General features: G+C 36.6%; 2 protein-coding genes across 3 annotated transcripts; one reads left to right on the top strand and one right to left on the bottom strand.

Annotated features, from left to right (window-relative positions):
• Window positions 1-7675: 7675 nt before the first annotated feature.
• Window positions 7676-13226, bottom strand: LOC138890070 (uncharacterized). The gene is made up of 10 exons (XM_070173421.1): window positions 13125-13226; window positions 12876-13026; window positions 11407-11553; window positions 10612-10760; window positions 9781-10152; window positions 9230-9448; window positions 8939-9079; window positions 8477-8518; window positions 8167-8410; window positions 7676-8052 (listed from the first exon to the last, which is right to left on the bottom strand). The coding sequence occupies exons 1-10, from the start codon at window positions 13224-13226 to the stop codon at window positions 7676-7678; spliced, it is 1944 nt and encodes a 647-aa protein (XP_070029522.1).
• A 2704-nt stretch (window positions 13227-15930) lies between these two features.
• LOC104223983 (uncharacterized) lies at window positions 15931-20194 on the top strand. Of its 2 annotated transcripts, none has more exons than XM_009775538.2 (7): window positions 15931-16052; window positions 16428-16517; window positions 16744-16876; window positions 17020-17123; window positions 18525-18696; window positions 18792-18932; window positions 19006-20194. In XM_009775538.2, exons 2-7 carry the CDS (start codon window positions 16477-16479, stop codon window positions 20011-20013), a joined length of 1599 nt encoding a protein of 532 aa, XP_009773840.1. In that variant the 5' UTR covers window positions 15931-16052; window positions 16428-16476; the 3' UTR covers window positions 20014-20194. The 2 variants fall into 2 exon arrangements, with proteins under 2 accessions (XP_009773840.1, XP_009773832.1); XM_009775530.2 differs by lacking the exon at window positions 15931-16052 and adding an exon at window positions 16133-16281.
• Window positions 20195-20387: the final 193 nt, after the last annotated feature.

Here is a 20387-nt window from a genome sequence, read left to right as displayed (position 1 = left end):
TTGATTCATATGGGAATGAGTTTGGTTTAATTTGGTTTTTGAAAGCTGATTCTAAGCTGAATTTGTGCTGGGAGTCCTGATTTCCAGCTTTCTTAGCTTCCCTGTTGAGCTTTAATTCCTGAGAGATCACACGAACTTATCTAGGTTGAAGATGGTCTGATTTTGGTTTTTTTAAAAACCAATCATGAACTACTGAGAGGTTACTGTTCCAGTGTTGTTGTTGTCACTGTCCTGCTATCGCTGACCTTTTTCCTTTTTATGTCATTTTGCTTTCCAGGTATTCACAAATACTATGGACACCATTTGAATGTAGTCTGAAGCTTGAACCTGAAATATGGACAAATTGGATGATGATTACTATTGAACTCTCATTTCTGTCTTTTTTAATTTCATGCATGATGCGTATTATTTATTCCAGGGATAGCTTGGTCGAGTTTATTTTTTGGTTGAATGGAGTATAACTATGTTTGTAATTATCTTAGTGTTGAGAATACTTGCTAAGCTCTTTGTTCTAGAATTAGTTTTGGTTTGAAACATGGAACGAGTTATGGCTTAATCACTTGGATTTTGTGGGTTTGAGTTGGGGTATATGTATAAAGGGACTTTCCAGGACATTCCTAGTAAGCATTTGCATATGCAGTATTCAGTATTACTATTCTGAATTTTAGTTATTTGTTTGAAGTTTCCTTTTAGGAGTCTGGGTTAGTGATTTATCTGCTAATGTCCTTTCTGTGCAAAAGTAATGTGATTAGCCGTGTTTGTATGATGTTGAAACTGTAAATTCTGCTACCTGCTATTAGTTATTAGAATTGGAACTCATAATCGATTTCAAGGGTGAATCATTATTGGATGTCATGTGATGGGCTATTGACAAGTTAAAGACAGATCCTAAAGCTACTTGCATATGTATTGGTCTCGTTGTTATTCGGTTGAATCCTCTACGACTTCAAGCTTGCTCACGCATTGAAAGGTGTCGATGTAGAGCTTAGGGCTCAACAGCTGTAGGGCTTCGAACTTGGGCTCAATTATGAGGCCCAATTCTGAAAATTCCCTTGAACGAGATCTGGGCCATTGCTGTTGTGGGACTATCAGTCCCCTTGTATTAGCTCAAGCCCTTTTATGTAATGGATTAGTTTTCCCTCGTATAAACCATCTTAGTTAGTTTAAATGGAACCTTTAGCTACATTTAGTGTTAATTAATTAGACATTTAACTAGTTGAGGCGAGCCATATCCAATAACATAAATAATTTATGGCTCTCAAACATTTAGCTTGAACTTTTTTTTTTAGGATTGAGGTGCCCCGTGCCAAACAAAAATCACAATTGCATGGCCTTCGTATTAATTTAGATATAAAAATTGACAAATGTATGGAGTTTGCTTATGTACGTTTAATATACTATCCTAATTATGGACACGTTCGCGTGACATGATTACGGTTTCTAAAAACAAAACTGGAGTATGCGTTTGCGCAACTTCGGCCAATAATCTTAATAATAACGAAGCGTTATTAATTGTGGACACATTCGCATGACATGATTTTTGACGCACCAAACGAAATGAGTACACGTACGCGTGACTCGTTTCAAGGTAATTTCTTTAAAAAAAAGAGAGGTAAAAGCACATAGGTTCTAAAACGAGTAATTAAACAATTTTAATAAGCCAAGTATGATCAAAGCGACCGTGCTAGAACTACGGAACTCGGGAATGCCTCACACCTTCTCCCGGGTTAACAGAATTCCTTACCCGAATTTCTGTGTTCGCAGACCGTAAATAGAGTCAACTTTCCTCGATTCGGGATTTTAAACCGGTGACTTGGGACACTGTCACACCTCCTTTTCGCCCCCCTGCCACCTCAAAGGGACGCGGAAGGGAGTTTTTTCCAATTAAAGGACAATCGAAACGGGATTTATTTATTTATTTCAGAGTTGTCACTTGGGAGATTTATGGTGTCCCAAGTCACCGGTTGAATCTCGAATCGAGGAAAAGAATGACTCTGTTTAACAGTCTGCGCACCAAAAATCCGGATAAGGAATTTTGTTAACCCGGGAGAAGGTGTTAGGCATTCCCGAGTTCCGTGGTTCTAGCACGGTCGCTCAATTGTCATATTCGGCTTGATTATCTGATTTTATACAATTATGAACTTATGTGCAAACTTTAAACTCTTTACCGCTTTTATTATTATTATTATTTTAACAGAGAATTACAACATTGTGAAAAATGTATCTCGAACCACGTCACATCAATGTACCCGTGGTTATTGACACATTTCAACTCTGTTGAGATTTGGATTTGGGTCACATAAATGTGCACCTGAGTTTAAGAAAGTAAATTGTTAAAGGCACGCCTAAAGCGACTAGCGTATCATTATTTTGGGTAAGGCCGTGAAATTTGCTAAACGACCGATCCCGAAGTCTATACAATTATTAACCATTTATTGAGGGCCCAGCAACTTGTATTTTATTGGGCGAGGCTCATCTCATTTATTTTAAAAGGATAATCCTAAAGTGCCTACATTTTTTCTATTAAATTTGTCTCTAAAAAATGAAAGAGAAAAGGTCCTAATTTATTTACATGCTTACGAGTTGTTATAGTCGGGTTCCGAACGCAATTTATTAAATCAGAATGTAAGCACAATATGGACAGCTTGTTGGTCAACGTGGACCCAGGCCCAACGTGTATGGCACAAAACTGGACCTGGGCCATCTCATTCACATGTTACTACCTAGTTACATTATACTAGGCATGCTCACAGTTTGTCAAATTAAAAAAAACTTGGCAATCTAATTTTAATCCTAAACCATTTACATGCTGAAATTAACCAATAGTATCTAGCTAAACAATATTCCTACAAGTTCCGAAACGGTCTATTCGTTTAATGAGCTAACTGTTGAATGTTTAAGAATAGTCTAAATCAGCTAACATTCTTTTTGAGACATGATAATCATCAAACAATAACGAACTATCTGAACAGAGTTACTACACCATTTATTTATTTTTTAGCAATACATAGACAGTTCGTCCACTAAGCTACTGTTAGATGTTCCATTATATATTAAACAACTACATGATTCTGATTAGAGGAAACTAAATAATGTATATACACAACTAAAATTCAGAATATAACTAAGATAAATTCAGAACTTCAACTCTTCATTTCATATTCATGCTTCATGTTTCAGCTTACAGTAACCAGCGTGTCAGTTGTGTACCTGATATTGGAAGTAAAAGAAGAGGAAGATCAGCAGAAATGCAGTAGCATATAACAACAGCAACACAGAATCCGCGAAGCAACATTCATGGCTCCAAAACAGCTTTCGTAAACCCATAAGAAGAAGAAATCGAGCTTTGAAATCAATTCTTCTTCAATTTGGAGCTAGATTTTAGAGTATTTTGGGGGTGGTTTCAACTGGGTTTGGGGTGAGTTTTATGTGCTGATTTTACTCAATTTTAGGGGTGAAAGGGACTGATTTTCGTCATTGTTTTCAGCTGGTTTTTCTTTCTGCCACTGTATATTTTTTGTATGCAGAATGTATATCGTGCATACCCGTGTATATCGAATGTATATCCCATGTATACAGAATGTATACAGCAATCTCCTCTCCTTTTTTTTTTCTCTTTTTTCTGTTTCTCCTCTATTCTTTTTTTTCAGAATACTCCTACTCTGGAGTTTTTTTTCCTTTTTAGTCTCCCTGTCCATCCTTTTAATCTCTCAAAACCAGCATTTCTATAGACAATTACTGTTAATGCATCCTCCATTATCAAATTATCTTTTCATTTTTAAATTTTCCACGAAGCTAGTGCTATTATTTAAATTAAGTAGTGCAATTCCTACCCTACCACTACTTATTATTTAAAAGTAGTGCAATTTCTACCCTACCACTACTTGTTATTAGTAATACAACACATTAATAACTACATAATATATTTAATAGAATAACAGTAATTAAAATGATGAGATGTAAATAAAATAAAAATAAAAACGGAATATAAATACTACATTTTTAATAATAATTTTTTATTTATCATTTTTATCTAATTAAAATCTATCTACACATCTTTTTTTATTTTTATTTTTTATATTTTAGTTAAATATGACGTAAGTAATTAATTAATTATAACAGAAGTTTAAAATATGCGTTAAGCAGAAAAAATAAATGAATAAAATTCGGACAAAATAAATATTAAAAAAAATACGCAGAATATAAATAAAATAAAATAAAACAGAAAATAAATAAATAAATAAAACAAAAATACAGAAAATAACATACATAAGAGAATAAAAATACGAAAAATATAAATGCATAAATAAATTAAGGAAGGTGGAAATTAAATAACAAAATTACATGGGTCTAACCGTGAAAAAATCCTCAAATCAAGACTCTCGTCTTGGATCTAAGATCCTTTATGGGAGATCTTGACCGGAGAATTTTTTAACGGCTAGGAAAATGCACAAAAAAAAAAAGGGTAGATCTAGGTTTTTGGCTTTTTTAGATCTAAGATCTACGAATTTTGGTTGGGTTTTGGGAGTTTGGTTGATAAGATGAGGTAGATGAGGAGAAGAGGAGAAGATTGTGTGAATTTGAGCGAATTTAGAGATAGGCCGCCGCCGGAAAAGAATTTCGATGGGCGTCGGCGACGGCGGTGGAGGGAGAAGAGGGAGGTAGAGAAGTTTTAAGTTTAGAGAGATGTGAGAGAAGTGGAAGAATGAGGAGTTTAGAAATGAGGGGGTGGTTTTTTTTTTGAATAGTTTTTATATTAAAAAATGGGTGAGTTCCGGACCGTTGGATCTACTATAGATCAACGGTCAAGATTGAGTGGGGAGATGGGGTGGATCAGATTTTTAAGGGTTTGGGCTTGGTTTGTGGGTATTTTGGTTGGGTATAAGGTTGTTTTGGTTTGGGCTTGGGTGAATTGAATAGGAATTGGCCCAAATCCGATTTTCCTCTTCTTATTTTCTTTTCCTTGTCAATTTTCTTTCCCAATTAAAATAAAAATAAAAACCTAAATTTAACCTCAACCAAATTATCCTAAAAATATTAATTAACTCTAAGTAGTAATTATCACAAATAATTAAATATCAAATTAAAAGAAATCGCACAATTTTGACATTAAACATTAAAATGCGAAGTACGTTATTTTTTGTGATTTTTTTATTTTTGTAAAACTTACTTAATTACTCCTAATTGTAAAATTAAGACCTAAATTCAAATTCAACATATTTTTATATTTTTTATTAATTTAAATAAAATACACAGACACAGACAAATGCAAACAATAAAAGACAAATAACACAAAAATTCACAAAAAATTGCAAACAACACAAAATTATTTATTTTGATTTTTGTTTTTTTTATTTTATTGAGTAATTCTCATTTAGGGCAAAAATCACGTGCTTACAGACACCATAAATTATCCCAAGTGGCGACTCTGAATTTTAAATAATTAATCCCATTTCGATTGTCCTTTAATTGGAAAAACTCCCTTATACCCCTTCTGGGGGTGTAGGTAAAAAGGAGACGTGACACTTGTGATTCCTTCCTTACCAGCCCCAGCTATTTCTGTCCCTTCCTCTACTGTTTTCACCTTTTCTACTGCTCCTTCTTTGACAATTCCCTCTCCTATCGTTCATCACACTGAAGAGGGTTCTTCAAGTAGAAGTGTCGCTATGAGGAGGGTGGTTATTGAAGTTCCTGCTGAGAGCAGCCTTTTGAGGAAATCAGGTCAGGCGGATGTATGGCTCGAGCCTTTAATTGGCCCAATCGAAAAAGTTAAGCTTCAGAACACAGAAATAATGAACAGAATCCCCCTCTTAGAGAAGATAGCACGTGATTCTCAGTTGGAAGCGATCAATTGGAAGGAATAATTTGAGAGTGCAAAAATTAATGTGGAAGACTTACAAGAAAACAAGAGTACCTTAGAGCAGCAGGTGCAGGCTTTAACCTCTGAGTTAGCAGTTGTAAAAGCTACTTCAAGCCAAGCAGAAAAAGAATGTCTCGAATCCTCCTTCTCAGAGCAACTATCCAAAGCCAGTGAAGAGAACAGAGAGTTGAAGGCTCTCTTGAGTCAAAAAGAAATTTACGTAGGGGAGCTCGTGCAAAGCATAACTCAAGCACAAGAAGACCTTCAGGTCTCTTCTGATAAGGTGCATGCTTTAAAAAGCTCCCATGTCTCTCTTCAAACTTCTTCCAACTCTGCCTTTGCTGAAAATGAAGAGCTCAAGAATGGGATTGCTGATTGGGAAAAGGATTATGAGGCCCTTGAAGAAAAATCTGTTGTTGAGGTAAGTTGGGAATTTTTGAATTCACGTTGTGATACCCTAATCGAAGCTGGCCAAAAAATTTTAACTTGGAATCTGAGTTGGCTAAAATCAATGAGACCATTGAGAAGGCTCAGCAAACTCAAGACTTTCCTTCTCCCGTGGTTGAAGCTTCCGTGAACGTTGAAGTTGATTCTGGTATCCCAACTCTTTCAAGCTCAATCGAGCCTGTTGCTGCAAGCCAAGTTGAACCCGCAACTATTGATGCACCTGCCCAAATTGAGCCCGTTGCTATTGATGCTTCTGCTGCTATTGATACTTCTGCTTCAGTTCCACAAACTTCTCAATGACCAGCTTTAATCATTTGAATGACTTTGTTTTTGTTTTTATTTTGTAAAATTGTAATCAAACCCTTGGCTTAATTTGAGGGTTATTTTGCAAACGCAAGTCCCCAAGTCTTTTATGGGGCAATCTGTATAAACAATTTCATAGTTTTATGAGTAAGTTCGTGCTTAGTCTTAAGTTTTTTTATATATTAAGAAGTTTTTCATGTTATCGTAAACTTCTATTTGCTTTATTCTTGACTTTATTTTTAAGGACTTACAGAATAACTTTGCATTTTTGTTCTTCGAAAATGCTTCTGTTAATCTCATGACTAATTAAATTAAACATGAGTTTTATAAAAGAGGGCCCTTTTATATTTCGACACTTAATGAAGAAGACGTCTCAACTTCATAATGGTGTTATCATACGACAAAAGAAATAGGATCACACGTGTTTCTTTGAAATAACTTTGACAAGTTTTTATTTTTGAACCTTGTCTAGTTTTAAATAAAACTTTGTCATGTATTTGAATTACATCCATAACTTTCTCGTAACTATTTTTCTTGTAACAGATTTTTACAAAAGAAGAATAATAGACACGAGGTTTTTCCTTACAACCCGTTTTAGTACATAGCCTTTACCCTAACTATAGTGAGGTTTTTCTTTGGCCTTAGCTCGTGACTTCGTGACTTTTACTCTGTACTTGACTCTTTTAGGCTTGATTTTTCCTCAATCTTCTTTGCCTTCTTTATACACGTGTCTATGTATATTATGTAGTCCCCCAAGTGTTTGAGTGTTGAAGTATGAAGCCTCGAGCACTTGATAGTCTCTCTCATTTGGTCCTTTTCCTGAAAAGAAAAAACATACGGGACTCGGAGGTGCGATTATAGATGAAGACTGCTTAACCCGTTTGAATTTCTATTAGAATAATTGTAATCCTAGGCTAGGAATTTTAGTTTATTCCGCGTGCCTTACAGGTCATGACTCATCATTTAGTACGAGTTAGCTTTTTGCCTATCATCTAAAATCGTTAGTAATATTTTAATAATTCAAAAATTGAATTCAAAATGGTGATACCTGACCGTGGGTATTCCTTAGAAATAGTATCTCTTCAAATGAACACCATTCCAATGTGAAGGTAATATCTTGTCATCCATTGTCTCCAGTTCATATGCTCCCTTTCCTGCAATATCACGAACTCTATTGGGTCCTTCCCATGTTGGACTTAATTTACCCGTGTTAGCTGCCTTTGTAGATTGAAAAACCTTTTTAAGCATGAAGTCCCCAACTTTGAAGAATCTGAGGCGTGCTTTTCGGTTGTAATATCGTTCTATGACTTGCTTTTGTGCTGCCATTCTTATTAGTGCAACTTCTCTCCTCCCTTTGAGTAAATCAAGATTGACCCGCATCTCTTCGTCATTAGATTCTTGTGTCGTCTTTATGAATCGTGTACTCGGTTCTCCTATCTCAACTAGAATTAAAGCCTCAGCTCCATAAACCAATGAAAACGGTGTTTCTCAGGTGCTCGATTTTGCAATTGTACGATATGCCCATAAAACTCCAGGTAACACTTCATGCCAGTTACCTTTTGATTCCTCTAATCGCTTCTTTAAATTGTTGATAATAACCTTGTTTGTTGATTCTGCTTGCCCATTACCCACCGGGTGATAAGGTGTGGACGTAATCCTTTTAATTTGCCAACTTTGAAGGAATTCCGTGATCTGAGCTCCTATAAACTGAGGTCTATTATCACATACGATCTCCTTTGGTACACCGAATCGGCATATGATATTCCGCCAAATAAAATCTTTGACTTCCTTTTCTCGTACCTATTTGAATGCTCATGCCTCTACCCATTCAGTAAAATAACGAGTGAGTATGAGCAGAAACTTTACCTGTCCCTTTGCTTGTGGCAATGGACCCACGATATCCATTCCCTATTTCATAAATGGCCATGGTAAAATGACCAGATGTAATAACTCCGCAGGTCTATACATATTATTACCGTACCTTTGACATTTATCACATTTGGACACAAAACTTTCTGCTTCTTCTTCCATTTTAGGCCAGTAATAACCTGTCCTAATTATGGTTTTTACCAGTGATCTTCCACCTGCATGATTTCCGCGATGTCCCTCGTATATTTCTCTCATCACATACTCCATTTGTGAAGGTCCGAGACATCTCGCTAAGGGACCACCGAACATTTTACGATATATATTGCCTTGCTTTAAGCAATACCGAGCAGCCTTTTTCTCAAAGCGCACGAGCTTTTTTCTTATCATCAGGGACAATACCATACTGCAAAAGGCAACAATCTCGTTCCTCCAATCCCAAGTTAAATTATTAAAATTTACCTCATTTTTATCAGGGTCGAGAACTGAATGAAATAAATGTATAACTGAGGCGTTTGCATCACTTGCCACATCAGCTGCAGATGCGAGATTAGCTAAGGCGTCTGCTTTAACATTTTCATCCCTTGGTATTTGTGTAACTTTCTAGATTTGAAATTGCTTTATCAATTCTCGTACCTTTTCTAAATACTGTTGCATCCTCGCTTCCCTGGCTGTATAAGTCCCCAGCATTTGATTAACCACGAGTTGTGAATCACTTTTGATCACAATCTGATTTATGCCAAGTTCTCATACCAATTCTAGACCTGCAATCACAGCCTCATACTCCCTCTTTTTGTTAGTTATAGAATGACATTTAATAGCTTGTCGAATGGTTTTACCCGTAGGTGGTATCAAAACAATCCCTAAACCTGCACCTTTTACGTTAGATGAACCATCAGTAAATAAAGTCCAAGTTTCTGGGTTAGCTCCATTGAACACTTGTAATTCTTTCTCTGCTTCTAATTGCATTCCCTGGCTAAAATTAGCCACGAAATCTGCTAACACTTGTGATTTTATAGCAGTTCTAGGTTGGTACGTGATTTCATATTCATTTAACTCTATAGCCCACTTAGCAACGTACCTGATAACTTATGCTTATGTAATATATTACGTAAAGGGTAGGCAATTACTATAGCAATAGGATGGCACAGAAAGTAAGGTCTTAACTTCCTAGATTGCATGATTAATGCGAGTGCAAGTTTTTCTAATTGAGGATATCGCGTCTCCGCATCTAACAAAGATTTACTAACATAATAGATGAGGGATTATTTACCTTGTTCTTCCCAGACCAAAACGGCACTTACCACTACTTCCGAAACAGCAAGGTAAATGAGTAATTTTTCCCCAGCCTTTGGTTTTGCCAGTAAATGTGGATTTGATAAGTACGTTTTCAAATTCTTGAGTGCTTGTTGACATTCCTTATTCCATTCAAAATGATCATGCTTTTTAAGGGCTGAGAAGAATTTAAAGCACTTCTCTGATGACTTAGAAATGAATCTTCTCAAGGCTGCAATTCTCCCTGTTAATCTTTGAACTTCTTTCTTGTTTGAAAGTATATCAGGTATTTCTTCAATGGCCTTAATCTGTGCAGGATTCACTTCAATACCATGGTTAGAAACAAGAAAGCCAAAAAACTTACCTGATGCAGCGCCAAATACACATTTCTCGGGATTTAACTTCATATTAAATTTGTGCAAAATTGAAAATGTATCAGATAAATGTGATATGTGATCTTTTGAATACTGAGTTTTAACAAGCATATCATCTATATATACTTCCATAGTTTTTCCTAAATGCTCTTGAAACATTTTGGTAACTAACCTCTAATACGTTGCACCTGCATTCTTTAGACCAAATGGCATTACTTTATAATAGTAAGTCCCCCTGACAGTTATGAATGAAGTTTTTTCTTCATCTCCCGGATCCATTTTAATCTGATTATAACCTGGATATGCATCTAAAAAACTTAATAGCTCATGACCTGCAGTTGCATCAATCAATTGATCTATGTGTGGTAGTGGAAAAGAATCTTTAGGGCAGACTTTATTAAGATCTGTGTAATCTACACAAACTCGCCACTTACCGTTCTTCTTTGGAACTACAACAGTATTAGCTAACCAGTCAGGATACTTTACCTCACGAATGGAACCAATTTTTAGCAACTTTTGGACTTCTTCTTGAATTACTTGATTCTTAAAAGTTCTTTGCTTTCTTTTCTTTTGCTTGACATGAGGGTATGATGGATCTTCATTTAGTTTATGAGTCATCACCTCTGGTGGTATCTCTGTCATGTCAGAATGGGACCAAGCAAAGCAATCTACGTTAGTTTTCAAAAATTCAATTAACTTACCTCTCATACCTTGGCTAAGATTGGCCCCAACGTAGACTTTCTTATCAGGCCATTGAGCAAATAACACAATAGGTTCTAATTCCTATATTGTTGTTTTAATATTCTCATTCTCTTCTGGTTCTTGAATGGTATTGGGCCTTGAATCAACATCTGTTTTCCCTTGTTCAGTTGAGGTTTGCGTTGTGGCGTTCTCAACTGCCTTCTGTGATTGCTATTTACCTTTATTTCTCGTGCTTGTATCTACAACGGAGTTGATATCCATGGATGTATGTTGATCTCTACGAATTTGACAGATTCCCCATGGCGATGGAAATTTAATAGCTTGATGCAAGGTTGAAGGAACAACATCCATTTCGTGGATCCATGGTCTCCCAAGAATCATGTTGTAAGCCATCTCCATATCTACTACCTGAAACTTTGTATCTTTGACGACTCCCTCAGCGAAGGTGGTGAGTGTTACCTCTCCTTTCGTGATAACACTAGAATTATCAAATCCAGATAGAGTATGCGCCTTTGGTATTACTTTATCCTCAGCTTGCATCTCACGTAATACTTAGCAAAATTATGTTCACGGAACTACCTGGATCAATCAAAACTCGTTTCACATTAGTATCATGTACAATTAGAGATATTACCAGTACGTCGTTATGAGGGGTTAATACACCATCTGCATCTGCATCATTGAATGTAATGTTGTCTTCCTCTAAGACATGCCACACCCGTTTCCCTTGAGTAATTGTCACTTTGGAAATTTTGTTAGTTGCAGTATATGATATACCATTGATATCTTCACCCCCACTTATAACGTTGACAGTTCTTTTGGGGGAAGGTGGTTTTGGAGGCTCCTGCTTGTTCTTCATGTAAGCTTGCTTGCCTTTCTCACTGAACAACTCAGTAAGATATCCTTGTTTCAATAAATGATCAACTAAACTTTGTAAAAATCTGCAGTCTGCTGTTTTATGTCCGTGGTCATTATGAAACTCACACCAATGATCAGGGTTGCACCTGTTTGGATTCGATCTCATTTCCTTTGGCCATCGAACTTTATCCCCCATGCTTCTCAAAACAGCTACGATCTCGGAGGTGCTGACGTTGAAGTTGTAACCACCGAATCTCGCTTTTAATTTTCTATCATCATCTCGTGACTCATAGTTATTTCGCTCGTTCCTAAATCTTGATGAAGAACCTGATTCTCTGTTTCTTGATCTGTGATTGTACCTTTGATTATCCTGCTTTGACCATGAGTCCTTTCCCGCAGGTCCCATGTAAGGCTCGTACTTATTTTTACCGGATCTTTTTTCAGTCTTTGCATGTCTCGAACTTACCTATTCTTCTTTTTGAAATCGTGGAACAGTATTTTCCTCAATCCTCGGTTTCATGCTATACCTGTTATAAACATCATTCCACGTTGTAGCTGGGAATTCTCGAAGGCTTTCCTTGAGTCTCCTCGTTGCTTCTGAGCTTTTTTCATTCAAATTGCTTGTGAAAGCTATAGCTGCCCAGTTATCAGGTACACATGGCAATGTCATTCTTTCACGTTGAAATCTGTCCACGAATTCTCTAAGCAATTCTGAGTCCCTTTGCTTGATTTTGAAAATATCCTCCATTCTTTCCACTTTTTGAGCTCCCGAGTGTGCTTTGATGAAAGAATCTGCAAGCTCAACAAAAGATTTTATAGAATTTTCGGGTAAAAGAGAATACCATATTAGCGCTCCTTTGGTGAGTGTTTCACCAAATGTTTTTTGACTAATACTAATTCAATCTCCTGCTTAGTCAAATCGTTGCCTTTTATGCCCATTGTGAATGCAGTCACGTGGTCTCGTGGGTTTGTTGTTCCATTATATTTTGGAATATCAGGCATTTTGAACTTTTTTGGAATTGGAAGAGGAGCAACACTTGGCTTCCAGGGTTGTTGCGAATATCTATCCATATCTATCCCTTTAATTACGGGCGGCACCCCGGGTATCTGCTCTATGCGACCACTTTGCTCCTTGAGCTGTTTCTACAAGGTTAGTACTAAGTTCTGTAAATCAGAATTAATTACATTACCTGGTTCCCTCTCCTGTGATTCACTGGGAGTTCCACCGCTGCCTGAGTTAACAAGCCCGGAACGAGGGTTTTTCAAAGTGTTATCATTTGGAGTAGGTGTAGGCGTTGCAACAGGTAACTGGTTAACAAGTGCCTCAACAGCTTTATTGACCTGAGCAACAATTAATTTTTGTAAAGCTTCATCGACAGCTTCAGCATTTTCAAATTGAGCATGCTTGTTTATTTGAGACCCATCAGGAGTATCCTCACGAGATTGCCGTGGAGAGCCTCATGGAGTAGGAACCTGAATGTTAATATTCTGTAGATCTCCCTAATTTTGTTGGTTTTCTTGGTTTCCTTGAGTATTTTCATTGTTGTTCGACATAGTTGATGCAACAAGGAAAATTAGGCGAAAAGAAAATAGATTATCAGATTCCCGGTAACGGAACCAATTTGTTTAACCAAAAAATAGAATTTTAGTCAAAGCTAGAATTTAGAAGAACACAGGTTACGGATAATCAAAAGAATGTATAAAAAGAAGTAATTTAGGTAGCAAGAATGTAATCAAGAGAAAAACAAGTAAATCAGAGTATATTCCAATAGTGTTTCGTGTCCTTACAATTGATGAGATATCTCCCTTTTATAGATATCTTGGAGATATGCGTTTTGCCCAAATCATAATAAGGCTATTATGAGTAATTAAAGACATTGAATGCTATGTTACATAATCATTATATTCAATACAAATTTTCTAACGTATTCAACATTTAATGCTCATTAAATGTCGTATCTGCACTATTTTCTATTGTCAGATTCATTCCTTTTGATTCTCGAAGATAAATGACTTAAATAGGTACGGGTGCTGAGTTATTTGAATAACTGCCCGTGCCTCTTCCTCTACCTTTGCTCGTATCTATTGCAACTCGTGCCTCTTGGTTAGCTGTAATTCTTTGACCATTTGACCAGTCCACGTGTCTCGACACGTCACCTTTATATTTAAATACAATTTTTTCCAATACAATCGTGCCTTCAAAAACTCTAAGAATAGTGTTGAATAAGGTGTATTAATAATGTTGGGATTAATTATGCTGAGATTATTTCTTATCTACTGTTTAATTTGGGTATTAAAACATTGCACAATTTCTAAAAAAGTTGCTTGTTTACAAAAATACCTTTCATATTCTTTTAACTTTGTACATTATTCTTATTGCAACCATTTTATTACCCTCACCATTCTTCACTCTCTCTAAAACCAACTTCTTTTTACAGGGAACAAAATTAAGAAAAAACTAATTGAAATATTATAGTTAAAAGAGAAGAAAATTTAATTGATATGACTTATAATACAAAATATCAATTATTAAAAAAATTGGTAAATTTTTAACAAATAAGGAAAACTTTAGTTTGTACTTTGAACAAATTTAAAATCAAATTTAGTATTAAATATGATATTATTTTGATTATAGTAGAATGCTAACGGTTAAATAAATATTTATTAAAATATCACAATATAAAAGTATACAAATATGACGAAAAGTATTTGGAATATGTTTTGAGGGATTTGAGGGGCTGTTATGTCTAACCATGTTTATGCAAGTATTAAAAATCCTTCTATTGCTTACTATTGTTTCATTAATTCTAATTGACGAGGCACGAGGCGGCGTTAACGAGAGGCTAGAGATTTGGAGACATGCTCTTGAGTCTAAAGGTTTCAAGTTGAGCAGGACGAAGACGGAATACCTCGAGTGCAAATTTGGAGTTGAGCCGACGGAAGCGGGAGTTGAAGTGAGGCTTGACTCTCAAGTCATTCCCAAGAGGGGTAGTTTCAAGTACCTTGGATCGGTTATTCAGGGGATCGGGGAGATTGACGAGGATGTCACACACCGTATAGGGGTGGGGTGGATGAAGTGGAGGTTAGCGTCGGGAGTCTTGTGTGACAAGAAAGTGCCACCGTTACTAAAAGGTAAGTTTTATAGAGCAGTGGTTAGGCCTGCCATGTTATATGGAACTGAATGTTGGCCGGTAAAGAACCCACACATCCAGAAGATGAAAGTAGCAGAGATGAGGATGTTGAGGTGGATGTGCGGGCATACAAGGATGGATAAGATTAGGAATGAAGATATTCGAGAGAAGGTGGACGTGGCCCCCATGGAGGACAAGATGCGGGAAGTAAGATTCAGATGGTTCGGGCACATTCAGAGGAGGAGCACTGATGCACCGGTGAGGAGGTGTGAGCGACTAGCTGTAGTGGGCACGCGGAGAGGTAGAGGGCGACCTAAGAAGTATTGGAGAGAGGTGATCAGACAGGACATGGCGCGACTTAGGATTACTGAGGACATGGCCCTTGACAGAGAATTATGAAGGTCGAACATTAAGGTTGTAGGTTAGGAAAAGTTGTGAATATTTCTACAGCACAATATAGTGAGACTAGCCAGTTAGGAGTTAGACTAAGAATGTCATTGGTCGTCTATTGATGCAGGGCTTTACCTGCTAGTTTTACTATACCAGTCATCTATTTCGTATTTCGTATTCTGTATTTCATATCTCTTATATTGCTGTTATTTATTATGCATTTTTATGGTACTAATATATCGGCTCCTGTTGCTTTTTTTTTTTGAGCCGAGAGTCTCCTGGAAACAGCCTCTCTACCCTTCGGGGTAGGGGTAAGGTCTGCGTACATATTACCCTCCCCAGATCCCACCTGTGTGATTATACTGGGTCGTTGTTGTTGTTGTTGTTGAATAATACCAAATATAATATATAATTAATACAAATATTAGTTATACATAGGTTCAAAAAATATACCAAACAAAAGATAAGTAATGCACAAAGTTAATGCTCGCACATATTTACTATATCCTAAATTTGTTAGGTGCTATTTCGGAGAGGCAATAGTTTATTTTTTACCCGACTATTGTTTCAAATATTTGAATATGTTTAACTACAAAAAAAATACTTTTTATATATTTTTAGTGTAAAAATATATTTAAAACTTCAAAAAATTAATATTAAAGCTAGCATTAAAAATTGGATGTGTCTTGTCGATTTTATCATCTTTTTAGCCAAAAAGAATAATGTAAAATTCTCTATAATAAACATGTAGGTGTCCGTCCCTTTGAGAAAAATCTTCTTCTTTCACCGTCAGCAATTGGCTCAAATCCAACCAAAATTCGTCATCTTAGTAATCGTGATCGAAAGGTAAAAGTCTACACAGTTCCAAAATTCAGAAAATATCCCTAATTTTTATCCCAAATTTGGAGTAAAATTAAAATTAAGTTGAAACCCAATAATGCTTACAGCTTAAGGAAACACTACGGTAGTCGTCGACATTGATAGCTTGTACGCGTCCCATTCGGCTTTATATACATAGCGGAGCAGTTTCGCTTTTGTGCTTTTTCTATCTAACACATCTTCCTATTTTTCTTTGGTACTTCGTCATCATCTTTGTCTTTGATCTCCCTTTTTTTAAATATTTTTTTTAAAAAAATTTGCTTAATCGAAAATACTACTATCAAGTTTGGTTTAATTATTGTCATATTTTAAACTTCGCTCTTTTTTTTGTTTTTGTTTTAGGTAAGTGATAATTCATTCAGATATTGAAGATCTGAATCTAACTCTATTGATGGATTCTTTCTTCAGCAAAGGTTTCAAAGCTGCTAAATGGTAACCCCTCAATTTCCCTCCTTTTTTTTTTTTTTTTTTTTCTGTTTTGTTTTGGAGTTGGATGATTTGGGTCTGTTTTGGTTAAGGTACTTATGATGTAAATTTGACAAACTTGAAATAATGGGGTTTTGAAATTTCCATTTTTGTAGAAAATTTGGGAGAAAAATGATGTCTTTCCAATTCTTTTAGTAATTTTGCTGATTTTGTTTTACTAATTATTTTGCAGTAAAACCCTATTGAAATTGACGATTCCTCGTATCAAACTACTGAGGAATCGTAGGGAGATGCAGCTGAAGCAGATGAGAAAAGAAATTGCTAAGCTACTAGAGACTGGTCAGGAAGCTACTGCTCGGATTCGGGTATATGCTGAAACTTATTTTCTAAAGCTGATGTAATTTATGCAAGCCTGTGAGTTTGTTGCATTTAAATACTGAAAGGTCATATTTGTTTTGGTAGATGGTTTGTCGTATATTGAGCTTGATTCTGATGTTTTCTTATTTAGGTAGAGCATATAATAAGAGAAGAGAAAATGATGGCAGCACAGGAGATAGTCGAGCTATTCTGCGAGCTTATATCTGTTCGTCTTCCAATTATCGAAGCACAACGGTAGCGTGATACTCCCTTGTGTTAATGTTTTTTGAGATTCGATGTTGTGTGTATATTGATGTTTTTGAGATTCTATATTGTGGGCACAATTGCAGTATCCTAAGTTGTTTCTTCAGTTTATAGATGAGCAACTGAATATGCTTACATTAGATCTTAGGATTAAGAATATACGGGTGAATGATAAAAACTATAAGAGGGTTCCTATATGATGCATTAGATGATCACCTGTTGTGCTTTGTCAAAAAGTGCACATAAAACAGTTAATATTTGTTTTTCTTGGTTATATAATTTGTTTGACACATTTTCAGATGTTAAATCCCAGTTGTGAGGTTGACCTACCTGTAGTATTGCATTTTTGTCAACTTATGCTGGTCTTGTATATTTTTTTAGCAGTAAGAGCCCTTTAACTTTACTCGAGCTGCAAATATGTCATTAAATTGGGTTACACGTGATATAAAGACTACAAGAAAATTAGCTGACTGAAGTTTAATTATAATCGTAATGGTATAGGAGATCAAATCTTCCTCTCCATCTCCGTTGCTTGCCTCTCGCGTTCTCCATCTACTGCTGCTGCTGTTTTCAACATTTAGTTCCATATCTCCTTCAGCACCAAACTCTCAGATCTACTGTTCTCCACCCTTGCTGTTCTTTACTTCTTTTGCGAGAATAATCTTCACTATATTGAAAACATGGAGCAACTTTGGTCCATTCTTAGATCCTAGTCCTTTAATCTGCAACTTACATGTATTAAAAAAGTGTCATCTAGTTTTAAAAGTAGTGTAAATTCGGTTATCCACGCTGTAGGTTGATTAAATGAAATTATGTAAATGTGTCCGAGCAGCACCATGTTTGGTCTTTCTACATAAAGTCAATTGTAGTGAAGGAAGGATCTAGTACGGATTAACTTCTGCTGATATGACCAGTAAGTATGTAGGGAATACAGCTTACCAGCTCTTCTTGCTTATGTTATGGGAGGTGAAGCCATAAAGAAGTTCAATCATCTACGATAAGACCATAAACCTGGATCTCTAGTTCCTAGACGGAGCTAAAGCATTTCATCTTCGATTTTTCTTCTTTTAAAAAGAAACAGAATCATGTGCTGGGTTTCCTTTTTTATAATACATAACTGCTACCTTTGTCCAAAAAAAAAAACAGAATGATGAAGTATAATGGTGGTGTTCCTACATTTTATCCTTGTTTTCATGCTATACTTGGAGAACTAGCACTTGTTAGTAGAATGAAACTAATAAGTGGGACTTGTGAACCTGAGCCCTCATGTAATATGTAGGGTTTCTTTCCAACTCTTAATGTTCTGGACCTCTAGTTAGATTTTGTTGAATGAATTTGTTAACTTGAATATTTGGATAAGAGCTGAAGCCCGAAAGGTTTTACAATGTCCAGGGAATGCCCCCTAGATCTGAAAGAAGCTATTTCAAGTATATGTTTTGCTGCACCAAGATGTGCAGATCTTCCCGAACTGCTACAGGTTCAGATGCTGTTCGTCGGTAAATATGGGAAAGAATTCGTCACTGCTGCTACGGAGCTCATGCCAGAATGTGGTGTCAACCGCCAGGTTACCTTTGTTGCCGTTTATGACATAGCTAAACCATAAAGAACTGTTTCTTATTACTTAGTTTCTTCTTTCTCTTTTTCTGGGGATCATGACAGCTGATAGAGTTGCTATCTATTCGAGCACCTGCTCCTGATGTGAAATTGAAGCTGCTGAAGGAAATTGCAGAGGAGAATGAGCTAGATTGGGATCCAAGTGCTTCTGAAAATGAGCTGTTGAAGTCACATGACGACTTACTGGTATAGTTTAGTCTTTACTGGCTTGATTTTGTTCTCTCTTCAATCTTCATGATCGTTTCCCTCTGCTGTGCAGAATGGCCCCACACAATTCGTTAGTGGGGCTAAGGTCCCTCTTCCCAAGGAAAGGTTTGATGAGTTGCAGCAACCTGCATCAGAACAAGTCTCTGATAAACAAACAGAATCTGAGTCTGAATTTGACTCGTTAGATTTTCCAGAAGTTCCTAAGCAGCCACTACGACCTAGCACCGGTGGAGTTTCAGTCCCCGAAATGTTTCCTTTCCCGGCCTCCGCACTATCTGACTCCGATGAGGAGATAGCTAAGCCTTCTGAAAATGCTGAGATCAAATCGCACAAGCAAAATGTGGAGCGAGATGAAGTCTTGCAAGAGAAGGTAGTTTCAAAAGATTTAGGATCACCTGAAACTTTATCTGCACCTGAAGAGGAGAAACAGTTTTTGCCATTCATGGTTCCCCCGCCAAAATCATCTCCATTCTCATCAACAAAAAGTACCACAACCCAAAGTACTCAACCTCCCTCTACTACAAAGACCAAAGTTGAGACTGACATAGATTTGCAGGATGTATTGGCTGCTGCCCAGGCAGCTGCTGAATCAGCTGAACGTGCAGCTGCTGCTGCTCGCTCAGCAGCTAGCCTTGCTCAGTTTAGAATCAGTGAGCTTACCAGGAAAAGGAGTGAAGAGGTGCCTGGAAGCCCCAGCGAAAACCCCTTTTATGCTGAGAAAAAGGAACAGGAATCTCATATCTTAGAAAAGGCTCCCTTTGACCTCCAACATCAATTGTCAAACTCTGATGGTATCCCCAGCCCACTTCATGGCAGCGCATCGGAGCATCAGGTGTCAAATATTCCTTCATATGATGATGCAACAGTAGGTTTTGAGTCCTCCATGTCCACTAATAATCATCCTGCTCAGGGCACTGCTCGTCACCAACCACAGAGATTGCCTTCCCTGGACGATGAAACATATTATTCATATCCTAACTTGTTTACGGCAAATGGCTCTAATCCCAGTTCTCGTTCACAGTCATTCAAAGATAATATTAGGTCCAGACATGACAAGTGAAGTGGATTTCTCTACCCCTTCTGCTGGCTCTGGTTTGTTTGCTGGTTGTGAGTTTTGAAAATTCTTTACCCCCTTATGCATGTAGTACATTCAAAGAATCCTTGTATATTAAAGAGTATGCAGTTCAAGAATTTGCATAAAAATTTACTTTGGAGTAAAAAATAACGAGTTACATGATCAATGTACTACTGAGTCTTCTTGTACTCTGATATTAAAGCGTCAGTGTGTTGCATGAAATTATCAGAATAGCCAGAAAGAGCCCCAAATTTAGGCAAAAAGTTGTAGGACAAGCTTTGCATTTGCAATACTAATAGGTGCCCATTCTACTCAATTACTATATATTTTGCTTAGATAATACCCTTCAACCATATATT

Source organism: Nicotiana sylvestris, chromosome 4 (assembly GCF_000393655.2).
Source record: "Nicotiana sylvestris chromosome 4, ASM39365v2, whole genome shotgun sequence".
NCBI lineage: Eukaryota > Viridiplantae > Streptophyta > Magnoliopsida > Solanales > Solanaceae > Nicotiana > Nicotiana sylvestris.
This window is presented reverse-complemented; position numbering and strand designations above follow the sequence as displayed.